This window comes from Mauremys reevesii, linkage group 11, assembly GCF_016161935.1.
Source record: "Mauremys reevesii isolate NIE-2019 linkage group 11, ASM1616193v1, whole genome shotgun sequence".
Lineage (NCBI taxonomy): Eukaryota > Metazoa > Chordata > Testudines > Geoemydidae > Mauremys > Mauremys reevesii.
Window position 1 is genome coordinate 74513492 of NC_052633.1, and position 16302 is coordinate 74529793.

General features: G+C 63.6%; 1 protein-coding gene across 3 annotated transcripts in view; it reads left to right on the forward strand.

The window, feature by feature from the left end:
* Positions 1-15345, forward strand: part of LOC120374684 (probable hydrolase PNKD) — a 30501-nt gene extending 15156 nt beyond the window's left edge. The window contains exons 4-10 of one of the 3 annotated variants that reach the window (XM_039494732.1): positions 3058-3116; positions 6754-6846; positions 7260-7423; positions 8169-8255; positions 9993-10108; positions 11137-11274; positions 15136-15345. In XM_039494732.1, coding sequence (XP_039350666.1) covers positions 3058-3116; positions 6754-6846; positions 7260-7423; positions 8169-8255; positions 9993-10108; positions 11137-11274; positions 15136-15177 — 699 coding nt within the window. In that variant the 3' untranslated portion in view covers positions 15178-15345. The other 2 variants (XM_039494735.1, XM_039494733.1) reach the window with 2 other exon arrangements.
* Positions 15346-16302: the final 957 nt, after the last annotated feature.

A 16302-nucleotide genomic window follows, 5' to 3' on the forward strand; every position in this document is an offset into this window, starting at 1 on the left:
AATGGAACTGCCCTCAGTGACTGTGTGCACACCCAGCCGCACCCCGTCACTCCTCTGTGCTCGGGCATTGGTCCCTCCCTCCCCACAAGTTGCAGTGGGGAGACAGGGAGCATGGGGCCACAGGGCTGGGGTAGGACCAAGGCTCCATGCCTGCCTCCAAGCCCCACACTGTGGCCACCCAGAACTTCGCAAGTGGGGCAGGACACTGCTCCCCCAGCTGCACAGAGCGAAGGAGAATCCCCTTAAGATTGTGGCGCTATAGGGCCCATGACACAGATGAGCAGTTCTGAATCCAGCCAGCAGGGGGCAGCGGTGCATGCACTGACTCATTACAACCTGCTTTACAGAGAACTTGGCTGCCCCTTTTAACCCCACCATGGCCAGTCCTAGCGCCAGGAGATGGCAGCAGCCGGTGTGTCAGCCCCTCGGTGGCCCCGTCTCTGACATAGGGGACGGAAACGAGACGACACCCAAGGTGGTCAGTGCAAACCAACTGCTGGCTCCACTCTGGTGCGCCCAGCTGGTTGGGTCTGCGCCCACAAGTGGTGCCTGCTGCGCCCTCCCTGAGAGCAGCTGCCCTTAGGCCAGCACATGCCAGGCTCCAACCCCGTTACAGAGCCACCTGGGAGCAGGGCTGAGTCACGCGGGGAGTCCCCGGGGGAGGGGGAGGGGGCGGCTTCTCTGGAAGCTTGTTCCAACTTGCGGTGGGGCGGTTGGCTGAGCCCTGCCTGCTCCCCAGCATGTGGGAGATCCGCCAGCAGGCAGATTGCTACTGCCTTGGCCTGGGTTCTTTTTAACCCCTCGGTGCCCGGAAGCCACTTAGCGCCAAGAGCAATGAATCCGGGGCAGGGGCAGGGGAATGAACTCGGAGCGGGACCTGCCCCGGGGGCTGGCAGGAAGCAGTGGGAGGAGGAGGGGAAACGCGGCAGAGACAGAGGAAGAGCAGCTGCTGCATGGAAATGGCTGCTTCTCCCAGTGCAGGGTCTGCTCAGGGCATGGGGGAGCCTTCCCAGAACCTCCCAGCTGCGACTGGGCCCCCAGCAGGACAGGGCTGACTCTAAAGTGCCCCCCCCCGGCCCATCTAGGAGAAAAAGCCAGTGCAGGAGCTGCTCCGCTCCCCAGCAGGATCGGGAGGGCCTAGCACGCTTTGGAAGCGAGCGGCAGGACCATTGGCCTGTATAGAAGGACTTCTGGGGCATGGGGGGGGGGCTCCCAGCCCCCCACGGAGCTATGGGGCGTCTTGGTGCAGAGAGAAGAGATTCTCTGCTCCGGTCACTTTCACCTCAAAGCCCCAGCCTGGAGCTGGGTGTGGGTCTGCCACAGATCCCAGGCTTATCAACAGCTGCATCTGTACCCCTGCCCGGGTGGAATCTGGGCTCACAGAGGGTCAGAAGCACCCCCCCACCTGCAAAAAAAGGGTGCCTGACCCAGAGGTTGTCTGGCTGGCTCCCAAGCTCAGTGCTGCTGGTTAAATAGCATGTGCAGTAAAAAGCGCCGGGGGCAGGAAATGGCTCGGTTACACTGAAGAGGAAAGTGAGGTGGCAAAATTTACAGACGATACAAAGTTATTCTAGATAGTGAAGCCCAGAGCAGAGTGGGAGCGAGGAGCCACAAAGGGATCTCACCAAACTGGGCCGTGCAACGGCAGATGAAATTCAGTGCTGAAAAAGGCAACGTAAAGCACGGTGGGAAAAGTAATCCCGACTCTCTGCAGAAAACAACGGGGTCTAAATTAGCTGTTACCCCTCAAGCAAGAGATCCGGGGAAGCAGCCGCTCAACGTGCAGCGGCCGTCAGAAAAGCAAACAATGTTAGGAACCATTAGGGCAGGGACAGATAATGAGACAGAAAATATCACAGTGCTCTGTATAAATCCCTGGGCCGCCCACACCTTGAGCACTGGGCAGGTCTGGTCGCCGTATCCCAAGAAAGAGAGATTGGAAGTGGGAAAGGGTCAGAGAAGAGCAACAGAAACGAGTAGGGGGATGGAACAGCTTCTGTATGAGGAGCGATTAGAAAGTCTGGCCCTGTTTGGTTTAGGAAAAAGATGACTAAGGGGGGATATGGTAGCGGTCCAGAAAATCAGGACTGGTGCGGAGAAAGTGACTAGGGAAGTGTTATTTACCCCTTCCCATAACACACGATCCAGGGGTCACCCAATGAAATTAACGGGCAGCGGGTTTAAAACGAACGCAAGGACGTGCATTCACACAACGCCCGGTCAGCCTGTGGAACTCCCTGCCAGGGGATGGTGTGAAGGCCAAAACTAACTGGGTTCACAAAGAACTGGAGAAGTTCCCGGCGGACAGGTCCATCAGTGGCTATTAGCGAGATGGCCAAGGACGCACCCCTGCCCTGGGTGTCCCTAAGCCTCTGGCTGTGAAAAGCTGGGAGGGGAGGACAGGGGGTGGCTCACCTGCTAATTGCCCCGTTCTGTTCATTCCCTCTGAAGCACCCGGCAATGGTCAGAGACGGGGTCCTGGGTTCGATGGACGATCGCTCTGCCCCAGTCCGGCCGTTCTCACGTTGCTGAGAGAGCTTCCCTGGGGATTACTGTAGCAGTGAGGTGGGGCCGGCCGTGTGTGCTGGAGAATTGGAGTCCTGGCCCCCCGCCAGGGGCTGGGAGGGATCTGTGCTGCTAGGGGGAGCCCTGGGTTTGCATCCTGCCAGGCTGGCCGGGCATGGGATACTGAGCCCTCTGGCAGTCCTGGGTTCGAGTCTCGCCCATCACACCTGGGGGCAGTTGTGGGACCTGGGGGCAATTCCTTTGCATGGAGCGGTGGGGGGGATAGGTCAGAGCGACTGGAGGGTGCAGCAGTGGGGAGCCCCAGTGCCCCCCAGTATCAACAGCTTCCCAGGCAATTCTGGGCTTGAATCAAATCAAATGGCTGCCGGACTGGGGGAGGTGCTGGCTGGCTGCTCACCTCCTCTCCCGTGTCCCCCCCAGTTGATTGGGCAGCGCACCCCACCAGGCAGCTCCCTGTTTCTTTAGCCCCTGGGGTGGGGGCAGAGCCTGGGGTCAGGCTGGGGCTGCTGCTTATGCGCTCTCTTCTTCCAGGCAGCCATCGAGCAGGAGGGGGTGACGCTGGAGGCCATCCTGTGCACCCACAAACACTGGTACGGGGGCTGCTCTGGGGGCCAGGGTGGGGGCCGACTCCCTGCCTAGGGCGGGGCTGTGCTGGGAGGGAGGCAGAGCATGGGGGGGGCCAGGGCTGGGGCAGCGAAGGGCCCCGTCCCGGCGTGTCCGGCTGCTATGTGGGAGCGATGGGCAGAGAGGGACTCTGGGTGGGTCGGTGGAGCTGAGAGGAGCAGATCCTGAAAGTCCCTTGTTAGCAGGGGGAGGAGGGAATCTGAGGCCCCCGGGGAGCCCCCTCCTTTCCTGGCCTTGGCCGGCTGCCTGCAGCCGGGGAGGGGGCTCCCAGGGCCGGCCGGCGTACGGAAGCGTCCACAGGTGCCTCTGCGGGGCCCATGAGACAGTGGCTTCAGCCCGGGGGCCCTGCCCTCCCTGCGGTGCTGGCGGGGGATTTAGCTCCCTGGATGCCCCTCTCGGAGGCGGCGCTTCACCCCTGCCTCTCCCTCCTAGCTGGGGGGCGGGCCCCTCTCCTTGGAGCTGGCAGGAGGAGTCGGTGCTGTGTGGGCAGAGTGGGAACCCGGACAGATCAACCCTCCCCCCCGCCCCACTTCCGGGGGTCCCGTGTTCCTTCCTCTTCACTAGCTGGTGCCCTTAAAACCTGCCCCCCAGTCCTGGCTGCTGTTGGGGGGCCTCTCTGGACCGTGGGTTTGGTAGGGGACAATGGTCCATCTCCGAACCCCGCACTCAAGAGCCCAAGGCTGGGGCTCCCCGGTGGGTCTGTGGCCCGTGGGCAGGAGCTGGCGCAGGGGCTAGAGACGTGTGGCTCGGCTGCAATATCGGCTCTGGCCTGGCCGATCCTGCCCCCTCTCCAGCCCTGGGGAAAGACGGGACTCTGACCCGCTGCTTCTTTCCTTCCTGTTACCCCCTCCAACGCCTGCCCCTTTCCCTGCCCCCTTCCAGGCTCCCCCGGGTGGGTGAGCCGTGCAGTTAACCCGGCCTAGGCCGGGGACCCTGGAAACCCCCCGCCCCCACTTCCCTCCTCGCTGGCTCTGGCCAAATGCCGCAGCCGGTTCATTTCAACCACCTGCTCACATTGTCCCAGCCACCACAAGGGCACCCCCCAGCCCCTCCTCCCACCCCCCGCCACCTCCGCCAACTCAGTTCTGTTCCGGGCTGGCGTGGGGGTGCCCTGGCCCAGCCCCCGCCCCCAGCGCTGTCCCCAGGGACCTCGGTGGCTTAGATCTCATGGGCTCGGGGTGGGGGGGGTTGTAACATAAGTCACGTTTGCTTCCTGAAAGGCAGCGGTTTAGCAGGGGCTGTGCCTTGGCTTATCTCTCCCCGGCACATGTGGCTGGGCCGGATAAGGGGTGGGGGCCAGGAATGCGGGGCGGGGGGGGGGGATGCGAGGGGTTGGCCACGAGCCAGAGCAGCCCAGACAAAGCGTGTGTGTGCGCGGAGGAGGAGAGCCTGACGGGCAGGGAGCCCCCGAGTTGGGGGCGGTTGCAGATGAGCGGGCCCTGGCAGAGGGGGCTGGATGGGCCCCAGCAGGCCCTTCCTTCCAGTGACTGCGGCACTGCCCACGTGCCCCCCCCGCCAGCGGCCTGCGTGCCCCCTTCCCCTCCTCCCGGCCAGCAGTCCTGTGCACCCCCGCCAGCGGCCTGCGTGCCCCTTCCCCCGGCCAGCAGTCCGTGTGCACCCCATCCCCTGCCAGTGGCCTGCGTGCCCCCTTCCCGCCCCCGGCCAGCAGTCCGTGTGCACCCCGCCAGCGGCCTGCGTGCCCCCTTCCCCTCCCGGCCAGCAGTCCGTGTGCACCCTTCCCCCGGCCAGCAGTCCGTGTGCACCCCCCCCGCCAGCGACCTGCCTGCCCCTTCCCCCAGCCAGCAGTCCATGTGCACCCCGCCAGCGGCCTGCGTGCCCCCTTCCTCCTCCCCAGCCAGCAGTCCGTGTGCACACCCCGCCAGCGGCCTGCGTGCCCCCTTCCCCTCCTCCCGGCCAGCAGTCCATGTGCACCCCCCACCAGCGACCTGCGTGCCCCCTCCCCGGTCAGCAGTCCGTGTGCACCCCCCCCGCCAGCGACCTGCGTGCCCCCTTCCCCTCCTCCCCCCCAGCGGCCCCACACACACACAAAAAGCCCCTGTACCATGGCTAGTCCCTGCTGGGGATGCCTGGAGTCTGCCCTCCAAATGAGAAGCCCAGAGACGAGCGAGCAGGGATGCTGTCTGGAGATGGGGACGTGTCCGCCCCCCGCCCCAAGCATGGAGCACCCTGTTCTCCTGGGATTTGGGGCTGCTGACCCCCCAGCTTTCTGCTCCCCCTGCATGAGTGGGGGGGCAGCGGGAAGGGATACGAGGAGGTGGAGGGGACAGACACTAGCGCTCCCCACAGCCCCTCGGGGAAATGCTGGATGAGGGATGGGCTGTTAAAGGGGGGGGCAGGCCCCTGTGCCCGGTGGGGGGCCCTGGGTAGATGTCTGCACCCCAGCCAGCATGGATGGGGGGGTTGCTCAGCAGTGGGAGAAAGTTGGGGTGCCAATGGAAGCCAGGGAGGGTTTTAGCATTGGACGGGGGAGGGGAAGGGTTGGGTGTTTGTCGCTAGGGCTCTGGTTGGGGGTGTGGGCTCTGGGGTGGGGCCAGAAATGAGGGGTTCAGGGTGCGGGAGGAGGCTCTGGGCTGGGGCAGGGGGTTGGGATGCGGGGGGGGTGAGGGCTCCGGCTGGGGGTGCAGGCTCTGATGTAGGGCCAGGGAGGAGGGGGTTGGGGTGTAGGAGGATGCTCTGGGCTGGGACCGAGGGGTTCGGAGGGAGGAGGGGGATCAGGGTTGGGGCAGCGGGTTGGGGTGCTGGGTAGGGTGTGGGCTCTGGGGTGGGGACATGGATGAAGGGTTTGGGGTGCAGGAGGGGTGCTGGGTGGGGCGAGGGCTCTGGCTGGGGGTGTGGGCTCTGGGGTGGGCTTGGGGATGAGGGGTTTGGGGTGTAGGAAGGTGCTCCAGGCTGGGACTGCGGGGTTCAGAGGTGGGAGGGGGATCAGGGCTGGGGCAGGGTGTTGGGGTGCGAGAGGGGGTCAGGAGTGCAAGGTCCGGGTAACTCTTATCTCAAGCAGCTCCCAGAAGCAGCATCATGTCCACTCCAGCTCCCATGCAGAGGCGCCGCCAGGCAGCTCTGCATGCCCCATCCAAAGGCACCGCCCCTGCAGCTCCCGTTGGCCACGGCTTCCGGCCAATGGGAGCTGCAGAGCCGGCGCTTGGGGCGGGGGCAGCGTGCGGAGCCCCCCAGGTGTCCCTACACCTAGGGGCTGGAGAGGGGACATGCCACCGCTTCCTGGGAGCCACGCGGTGGAGAGGCTAAGCGGGGGAGCCGCGGGCACCAGCGGGTGGAGGGGGATGGGCCCTTTGCAGTGTGGGAGCAAAATCTGAGCTGTACAGGGATCACAGCGGGTGTGGGGGGCTCGGCTGGGGGAGGGGCACCCGGTGGGGGGGCTGACAGTCTCTCGTGCAGGGATCACAGAGGCGGGGGGGGGGCTCGGCTGGGGGAGGGGTCCTGGCGGGGGGGGGCTGACAGTCTCTCACAGAGGCGGGGGGTGTGGGGGGCTCGGCTGGGGGAGGGGTCCTGGCGGGGGGGGGCTGACAGTCTCTCACAGAGGCGGGGTGGGGGGCTCGCGGGGAACTGACAGTCTCTCTCCCACAGGGATCACAGCGGGGGGAACCTGGCGCTGAGGCGGCTTCACGGCTCCTGCAGGGTGTACGGCAGTGCCTGCGATGCCATCCCTGAGCTCACCAAGTAAGCGGCGCTGGGTCCCTCGCTGGGGACTGGAGGGGGACCCAGGCCTCCCCTGCCCTCTAGGGCGAGCGGGCAGCACGGTCTCCATACCCTGCTCCGTCGCCGCCTCCTCTCCTGCGTCTGCCCCTCGTGACGGTGACGGGGCCACGCGTCCCCTGGGAGCTGGGCTGAGCCCTGCCCAGCTCGTGTCACGTGTGGGCCGATCTGCGGCCAGCGCACGGATGGTCACTGCTGGCCTAGCCTTCGCGGCTGATGCCTGTCTGCAGGGCGGGCCAGGGGCTGGGACGCGCCCCCCTGAATCCCTGCCCCAGTCGGGATCAGCGGGGGCCGCCCGGCTCCAGAATCCAGAGCAATGGCTCTGTTGGCGGAGTCTCCCCCCGGGGCCCTAACAGCCTGTCCTGCCCCCCGCGCAGCCCCCTCTCGGATAAGGAGACCGTCGCCGTGGGGCAGCTGCGCTTCAGGGCTCTCCTCACCCCGGGGCACACCGTGGGGCACATGGTCTACGTGCTGGATGGGAAGCCCTTCGAGGGGCCGGCCTGCCTCTTCTCCGGAGACCTGCTCTTCCTCTCAGGCTGCGGTGAGCTGGCTCCTTGGCTCTGTCTGTCGTATCTGCCCCGTGGGGGGGGGAGGCACAGCTCGGGGGGGGGGGTCGGGCCCCCCTGCTCCCTCCCTTCACTCTTCAGGATGAACGAGATGCAGCTGGCATGAGCTTGGGCTTCCCTAAGCTGCCCTGTTCCTCCCCAGAGGGGGCTGCATTTTACTGTTGGGGGAAGGGAGAGGTGGGGGCATAGTTTTTGTCAGGGACTAATTAGCCTCACTAATTAGCCTCACCAATCAGCCCTCAGTTGCTCTTTGGTTCCTTCCCCCAACCTCCCTCTGCCCCACCCCACTCGGGATAGTGGGGTCAGCGCCCGGTTGGCAGCATCGGGGGCAGAACTCGGGTCCTCCAGCTCCAGAGGCGCCTCTCTCTGCCCCTGGATCGCAGGGGGCGCTCCCCCTCCGCAGCAGCAGTAATGAGTCCGTTATCCTCCGGGGGCTGAGGCCGCTCAGAGATGCTTTGCGGAGCAAGGTGTGAGGGGGTGGGGCGGTTTGGGCACTGCTGGTGGTGGGTGGGGGCTGAAGACCCCGCCATGGGGCATGTAAACACCCCACTTGGGGGAGGGGCGAGCGAAACAGCTCCTCTGCGGGGAGGGGGTTGGCACTTTGCCTGCTGCCCCAGCGACCCAGGGAGGACGGAGCCCTGCAGTGCGTGGGGCTCATAGAGTGTGGGGACCGCGATCCCCTCCCTGGTAACACGCCCCCCCCCCCCCATGGTCTTGCAGGGCGGATATTCGAGGGGACGCCGGAAACCATGCTGGCCTCGCTGGACACAGCTGCGGACCTGGCAGAGGACACGCTGCTCTGGCCAGGTGAGCGCCCCCTGCCAGGCAGCAGGCTCGAGGGTGGGGTTTGTGGGGCAGGGAAATGGGGGGGAGCAGAGGCTGGGGAAATCCCCCGATCTCCATGTCCCGCTGCACAGGGGCCGAGCTGCAGGGGTAGGTAGGGGCGCAGCCTGGATTTCAGTGCCACGAGTCTGGGGGGCCTCAGCCCCACTGCGGGAGACGAGAGTGGGGGGTCGCTGACCCAGATCTGCAAGGAGGGGAAGGAATCCCTGCTCCTGGGCCGGTGCCGACATGGAGCCAGAGCACGGCCGGGTCTCACCCGTGAGCCTGTCTTCGTCCGCAGCCCGTGGGCAGGTGAGGAGCAAGGCTGGGGTAGACGCGGGAGGGGGGCTGCTGGGTGGGACGGAGGGCAGTGCCCCTCTCACTTTTTCGATCCATGTGTGGAATGAATGGTGTTGTGTGCACCCATGTGGAGGTGACGTGTGACACGACCCTGTGTGACACATCACCTCCATATCCGTGCACAGAACAACATTCATGGGGGGGGGTAGGGGGCTCAGCGCGGGGGCAGAGGATTGGGGTGCGTGGGGATACAGGGTCTGGGGTGGGGCTGGGGATGAGGGGTTTGGGGTGTGGGGGCTCAGGGTTGGGGAGAGTTGGGGTGCTGGAGGGGATGCAGGCTCGGGTGGGGCTGGGGTTTGGGGTGCGGGTGGCAGCTCAAGGCTGGGGTGTGTGTGGGGTGGGCTCTGGAGTGGGGCTGGGGATGAGGGGTTTGGGGTGTAGGGGGCTCAGGGTTGGGGAGGTTGGGGTGCCGGGGATGCGGGCTCAAGTGGGGCTGGGGATGAGGGGTTTGGGGTGTAGCGAGGGCTCAGGGTTGGGGTGCCGGGGGGGGGATGCAGGCTCGGGTGGGGCTGGGGGGTTGGGGTGCAGGTGGCAGCTCAAGGCTGGGAGTGCGGTGGGCTCTGGAGTGGGGCTGGGGATGAGGGTTTTGGGGTGTAGCGAGGGCTCAGGGTTGGGGTGGTGGGTGGATGCGGGCTCAAGTGGGGCTGGGGATGAGGGGTTTGGGGTGTAGGGGGGGCTGAGGGTTGGGGGGGTTGGGGTGCCGGGGGGGGATGCGGGCTCAGGTGGGGCTGGGGCTGGGGTTTGGAGTGCGGGTGGCAGCTCAAGGCTGGGGTGTGTTGTGGGGGGCTCTGGGGTGAGATGAGGGGTTTGGAGTGCAGGCTACCCCAGGGCTGCAGTGGGGAGAGAGGACTCCCCCCAGCCCTCTCTCGCCGCAGCAGCTCGGGGCTGGAGGAGAGGCACCTCCGGCAGGCCTGGGCCGAGCCAAGGGTGGGGCCCCTCTCCCCCGGCCGTGGCAAATCTGGGGCAGGTCCAGGCTGGAGCCGGCAGGGAGGGGCGCCTCTCCCCGCCACAGCCCTGAGCCACCGCGCAGCTTAGAGGGACCTTAGGTTGAGGGGCATCGCTGCAGATGCTGCCGCAGTCTCACCTCCCTGCTCTGTCCAGAGATCTGGTTTCCTTGGCTCCGGGGACCTCACCCGTCTCTAGCCGACCTGCCGGCCCCTTGCCTGCCCCTCCCAGCCGCCCTAGGGGGCAGCAGGTGATGTTCCCATAGGGCAGAAGCCCGGAGAGGGGCCAGCACAGATGGGAAGAGAGCCCAGGCGGCCTGGCTCCCTACCGGGTGCTTGGCTTGCCAGTCCGTGCTCTTAACCGGAGCCCCAGCCCATGCCAGCCCCTCTCCCGTTCACTGCCCTCTCTGCCCCGCAGGACACGAGTATGCCCTGGACTGCCTGATGTTTGCCAGCCTGCTGGAGCAGGCGAACCCTGTGCTGGAGCAGAAGCTGCAGTGGGTGAATCAGCAGCGGCTGGAGAAGAGGAGCACGGTGAGTATCGGTGGGGGAGGGCTCCCGGGCCTTGGCATCCGGTGCAGATGCCACTCGCGCGGGGCCCAGTTCCTCTTTCCTGCTTCTCCCCCCCCCCCACCCCCAAGCTGGGGCTGGGGAACATCTGGCCGGAAGTCGTGCCGCTTCCCCTGCTGCTCGGATCCAGCCGCTTCCTAGCCTGGCAGCGGGGGGAGGGGGCAGAGGCTGGTTTGAATTCACACGCGCCCCGCAGGAACCCAGGGGGCATCGGGTGCTGGGCCAAGGCCAGGAGACTGGCTGGCTGGGTATATTAATCCGTCACCTCGCAGCTGGCAGCCTGGAAAATCCAGCATTCGAAGGTTACGCTAGGCAGGGGCCAGGTCCCTTTGCCCCCAGGCTGGGTCCCTGCCTCATTCCCCGAAGGCCCCCCACCTGCAAGCTGCTCCCCAGGCAGCTGCAGCTCACTGGATAGCCAGAACCCCTGGGGCACAGGCCCCAGCAGTGTCCGCTCCCTCGGCACCCCTAAACACCCTCCCTGCACCCCATTAATGTGTCTTGACCCTGCCCTGTCGGGGCCCACTGTTGGGGCAGAGAGTCTTGGCACCGGGTACCTGAGTAATTCCATTCCACCTGCCTAAATTCCCCTCACAGCGTTTCATCTGGACTTGGGGGTCTGTTTTGGCTTCCCATCCTAACCCTGCTGGAACATGCTGCTGCTATAGATGGCTGCCAGACCCCACCCCAGAGGCAGCCGCATTTCAGGAATCACCTGGCACAATGGAGTGCTGGGGGTTACCACAATCCAGATAGGAAAGGAAAATAGCTTAGAAACTGGTGTAGAGGAGCCGGTCTCTGGTAAAAGGAGCTGGAGAAGTTATGGATTTTGGATGCAAACAGGCTGGGCTCAGCGCAGGCTCCATGGGGATTAGAACATGCAGGGTGCGTTGCTGGGATCTGTGGTCTCAACGGGCTGCGGCTCCTCACGGGGCGCGTCGGTGGCCGCGCTCCGCTCTGCGCGTGCTGACCTGCCCCGTCTCTCCCCGCCCCAGTGCCCCTCCACCATCGGCGAGGAGAAGGAATACAACCCGTTCCTGCGGACCCACTGCCGGGAGCTGCACCGGGCCCTGCAGCTGCAGCGGCTGAGCGACGAGGACTGGGACAGCTTCCGGGCGCGGGTGCTGAAGGAGGTGCGGCACCGCAAGGACCGTTACAAAGCCAACTAGCCCCCTGGCAGGGCGGCGGGCGGGGGGGCTGTGCCCCGTGAGCAGCCTCCCAAAGGAGGGCGACCGTCCCTGTTGGGGTGAGGAGCGTCTGGCTGGGAAAGGGTCTCACCCCCTCGTGGCGATGGGGCAGATTAGTGAGCTGGAAACGCCTCCGCCTCATCCCCGTGGATGAAGACGGGTTCAGGTGGGATCCCCCCCACCCCACCCTGCCAGCTCAAGAGGGCTCGTCTCCAAACAAAGTGGATCCTTGCCGGTGGAAAGAAGAAGGGGGGGGTTAAAATCCAGGATGACCCCCCGCCCCCCAAACCCATCCCCAGGAGGCATCTGACTCCACATGGTGCCAGTGGTGACCTTGAGTTGCTGCTGGCTGCTCGGGATGAATTCCTCCGCCCCCAAGATAGGGGGCAGGGAGAGGGGGGTTGGCGAGGTGCCTGGAAAAGCTTTTCCGGGGAGCAGGGCTGTTACTGTTTCTCTCGGGGACTGGACCTTGGCTGGTGGAAGCGCAGGCCCGGTGCGGCTCCGGGGGTTGTCTCTACGATACAGGCCCGCAGATCCCATTACGCAGTGCCCGGTCCTGAGCCCAGCTGGGCGCCCCAGCGTGTGGGGAGCGGTGCTGCCCGAGGTGGCATCGGGGGCAGCGCCACGAGTGGTGTGTCGGTTCTTTCCTCTGCGTCCTGTCCCAGCCGGCCCGTTTGTGGGGCACCGCTGACTCCTCCGTGAGCACACGCCCACCCCCCCGCGCTGGCTGGGAGAGACCGGGACGAACCACCACAAAAGCACCAGCCGGGGGCGCCACTGCACGGAACCCAGCTCCGACAGTGGACGGGAACTCCCCCCCCCTCCCCCGGCGCTGAACGTTCCTCCCCCCTGCGGCATGGGGACGGGTGCAGCTACGCCGGCAGGGATCAAGGATGAAGCTGTGCTGTTGGCCGGCCGGCTGGTGGCTTCCCTTCAGGTCTCTGTTAACTTTGGTGATTGTTCCCCGATTGAAGCAAGACCTGCTCCATGCAACTGGGGTGCAGGGAGTGTGTGTGTGTGGCGGGGGGGGGGGTTAGGTCCTAAAGGATTTCCAGGTCTCCACTCCAAGCACAAGGATCCTATGAGTTTATAGCTTAGGTCTCCAGCCTGGGGATGGTTCTACATCCGCCCCCTTTGCTCTGGAGGTCGTTGGGGGCTGGGCCCGCTTCCTCCCCCTGACTGCGCCTGTTTGCCCTTCTCGGCAGACGAGAATGCGGGGGTGTCCCTCCCCACTGGAAAGGCAGCGAATTTTAACCCCCCCATGCGGAAACCTTGAACCTGTGAAATTCACTGCCGGGAGATCGCCGTGGAACCAAGAGCTTAGCAGGATGGATGGCCAAGGGTCACCCGTTCCTGGGCCCGAGAACAGCCCCAATTACACGGGTAGGGTGCAAAGGAGGGGCACAGCGCCCAGTATCTCAGGCCGTGAGCCAACCTCAAGCTTCCAGGGTTAGGGGAAACTTCCAGGGGGTGGGACTAGATACCCCCTGAGGTCTCTTCCAACCCCGATATTCTATGATTCTAAGTGCTTCCATCTTCTGAAGCAGCTGGTCCCGGTGACTGTTAGAGACAGGAGGATACCGGGCTTGGGCAACCAGAGCGGAAACTAGTGTGGACCCACTGTTGGGGTGAAGTCGTGGGCCCGTCGGGAGTCTGTTGCCATTGGCTTCGGTAGGGCCAGGCCTCTTTGGTCCCCTTGTTTATGATGGACCCCAAAAAGGGATCCGTCTAGGAAACCAAACTTCTTCAGAGGGGAATGGCCAGAAAAGAACCAAGGGAATCTAACCCGCGATGTTCTGATCTATAAATGTCTGACCTTGTATTGAATCCTGTGAAGCTCTTGCTCTCGATGCTGTCTTGTGGCAATGAGTTCCACCGGCTACAGAGATCCAAGGAAATTCTCTTTCGCACAATGCACCGGGTTACATTTGCTGCCCTTCACTCTCAATGAACACTATGTATAAGCGGATGCACAAGGGTTTTGTAGGATGGGTGGTGCGGGCGGTGAATTCACCCATCATCCAGGGACCAAAGAGCACCCCCCGCTCAGCATTTGGATAGAGAGGCCCGAGGCCTAGTTATAAACAGCCTTGTCCCCACGGAGGCTGCAGTGGGGGATAAATGTTTGCAGACCCAGACTTTGAAGTGAGCAAGGCAGGATGGAGGCTGGTTGGTTGCAGGGGGTGTTTCTCTGGAGAGGGGCTGGAAAAGGGGAGTATAAGATGGATTTAGAGGGTTGAACTGACCTGGTTACTTTGCAAAGCGTGTGTGTGTGTGTGTGTGTGTGCGCGCAGCCACGGAATTGTGACACTGGCGTGTGTGTGATACACAATCCCTGGGAGAAGCGGCTGCCCCCTGGGTGGGGCCGGGGATGCTGCAGCCTTGTCCTGAACAATGAAGGGGCTCCTGGGTCTCTGTCCCGCTGCTGCAGCCTCAGGCCTCCCCTTCGGCCATCCTGTCTCGCCAAGCAAAGGTGCTGTTACGGCCCAGAGGGGGATGAAACAGCCGGGCTGGATGGGAGTGGGGCATTCCCGGCCTCTGCTCTGCGCTACAGGGAGGGCCACATCTCCAGTGGCTCTGGGTTTGAGGAGGAGCCCAGCCCAGCCTCAGATCGGAAGGCCCTAGATACGCTCCCCTGCCCAGTAGGGGCTGGAGAGGCAATGCCAGCGGGTGAGGGGACAGGACGTTTGGAGCTTGGAGGTTCTTGTTAATGTCAAATGTTACCAATCGCGCACGTTGCCTGTCTGCCGGAGGGGAGGCAGCTAAGTCAGGTGAGTGGAGGGCAGAGAGCCAGGACTCCTGGGTTCTACTGGCTCTGGGAGCAGAGTGGGGTCTAGTGGTTAGAGGAGAGGGGTTGGGGGACCGGGAGCCAGGACTCCTGGGTTCTATTCCTGGCTCTGGGAGCGGAGTGGGGTCTAGTGGTTAGAGGGGTTGGGGGACCGGGAGCCAGGACTCCTGGGTTCTATTCCTGGCTCTGGGAGCGGAGTGGGGTCTAGTAGTTAGAGGGGTTGGGGGACCGGGAGCCAGGACTCCTGGGTTCTATTTCTGGCTTTACCGTTGATTCCCTGTTGGGTTAGTCACTTCCCACTTCAGTACCTCAGTCTTCCCCTCCCCCTGCACCCTGAAATCACGATCCTACTGCCCAGTCTCCCAGGGACGTCACGCGTTCGTGACTCCGTGTGAAGGGTTTTGGAGACGTAAAAGCCCTACACGCTGTAAGCACTAAGTGGAGCTGGGTCAGGATGTGGGTTTCTCCAGGGGGTTCTGGTGACTCTACCTTGGCTCTCAAGGTTTATATTGTTACCAAAACTCCCTTGATTAAAAAAGCAGCTGCATCGGGGAGGAAAACGTGGTCTAGTGGCTAGAGCACAGGACATCGGGGTTCCATTCCCAGCTCCTGCTGGCTGACCTTGGACAGGACGCAGCACTGTGTGCCTCAGTTTCCCCATGTGTGAAATGGGGTGAATACCTGCCTGACTGTGGTTGTGGGGCTCCCTGTTGTCTGTAAAGCGCCCAGAGGCTGGGCAGGGCCGCAGAAGCACAGCGTTAGAGATGATACACTAGGTCGGGATTTATTCCGTCTGTTTTTTCCCCCCTCCCTTTCTCTTACCGTTGGAAATAGATCACTACAAACGATTCCAAACTGTGAGGCTTTAGCTGAGCCAGGCAGCACTGGAGGCAGTGGGTGTGGAGTAGGGCGCTCGGAGATGGGCTGGGAGCATGAAGCCTCTTGTATTCAGTGTTCTGTGTTCGTTGTGGATTGTAAAAATGCCAATAAATCAACTCTTCGGTTTTACTGGTTTTTAGTGCGATGGGCCTGTCGAGACACAGAGAACTTTGTGCTCGTGACAGCGAGGGATTAATAGCGCCGGCGTAAAGCAGGCCCAGCCTGGGAAACCTCCCGGCACAGCTGTGCCAATGCAGCTCCGCGCCAGCCCCCAGCCTGCGCCTGCTGTTCGTGTCACAGGTTCCCTGCTAGTGCCCCTTGAGCCTGGTCTGCAGAGCCACTCAGTCCTAACCTGGGCATCTCCGTTACCCTCATCTGCCTCTCCCGACGGGAGGCGGCCAGTCATGCTGAAGTGGAGTGTGTGTGTGTGTGGGGGGGGTTCCCTATGGACAGACTCTCCGTTGGGATGATCCCGTCAAGTTGAGCAGAGGAACTGAGCAGAGAATTGCAGCCCATGCTCTCGAATTCTGTGGAGTGGGAGGGACAGCTCGGTGGTTTGAGCACTGGCCTGCTAAACCCAGGGCTGTGAGTTCAATCCCTGAGGGGCCATTTAGGGATCTGGGGAAAAAAATCTGTCTGGGGATTGGTCCTGCTTTGAGCAGGGGGTTGGACTAGATACCTCCTGAGGTCCCTTCCAGCCCTGCTAGTCTATGAGCCAGGCTCTGGCCTAGGCTCCAGGACTGCAGCCTACCTTCTAGCCCCCTCTGGGCTTCATCCCATTGAATCCCATCTGGGTTTCCCCTAGGCCCAGGCTGAGGCCAGCAAATTCGCTTCACTGGTGCCCTGCAGCTCCAGAGAGAAAAGGTGAGTTTAACCCTTTGCGCTCTGCTCCTCCCTCTGCCCTAGGAGCTGAATGTGCTGATTGAATGGGAAATAGCAGAAACACGGGCAAAGCCCATTCTCCGGGGTCCTTTAACAAGGCACCTGTCCCTCCAATCCTGTAACCAACGGGTTGCTGCATCTTCCAGCTTGGGATCGACATCCTGATCGTTCTCCCCAACCTTCATGTAGCTTGACTGGCCTCTGGCCTGTCCCTGCGGCTAACCCAGGCCTGTGGTCTGGGAGGTGGTGAAATGGGCTCTCTCTACAGGGAGCCGATATCCCGGGGAAGGGGATCCTTCACCCTCCACACACGCACACACCCCCGCCAATGTCCGGTGGGAAAACTCCTGCCTGGTGCCTGTCATCAATGTTCTCCCAGCTGGCTGGGGCAATGGATGGGCTCCTGCGTGATCTGACCGTGCCAC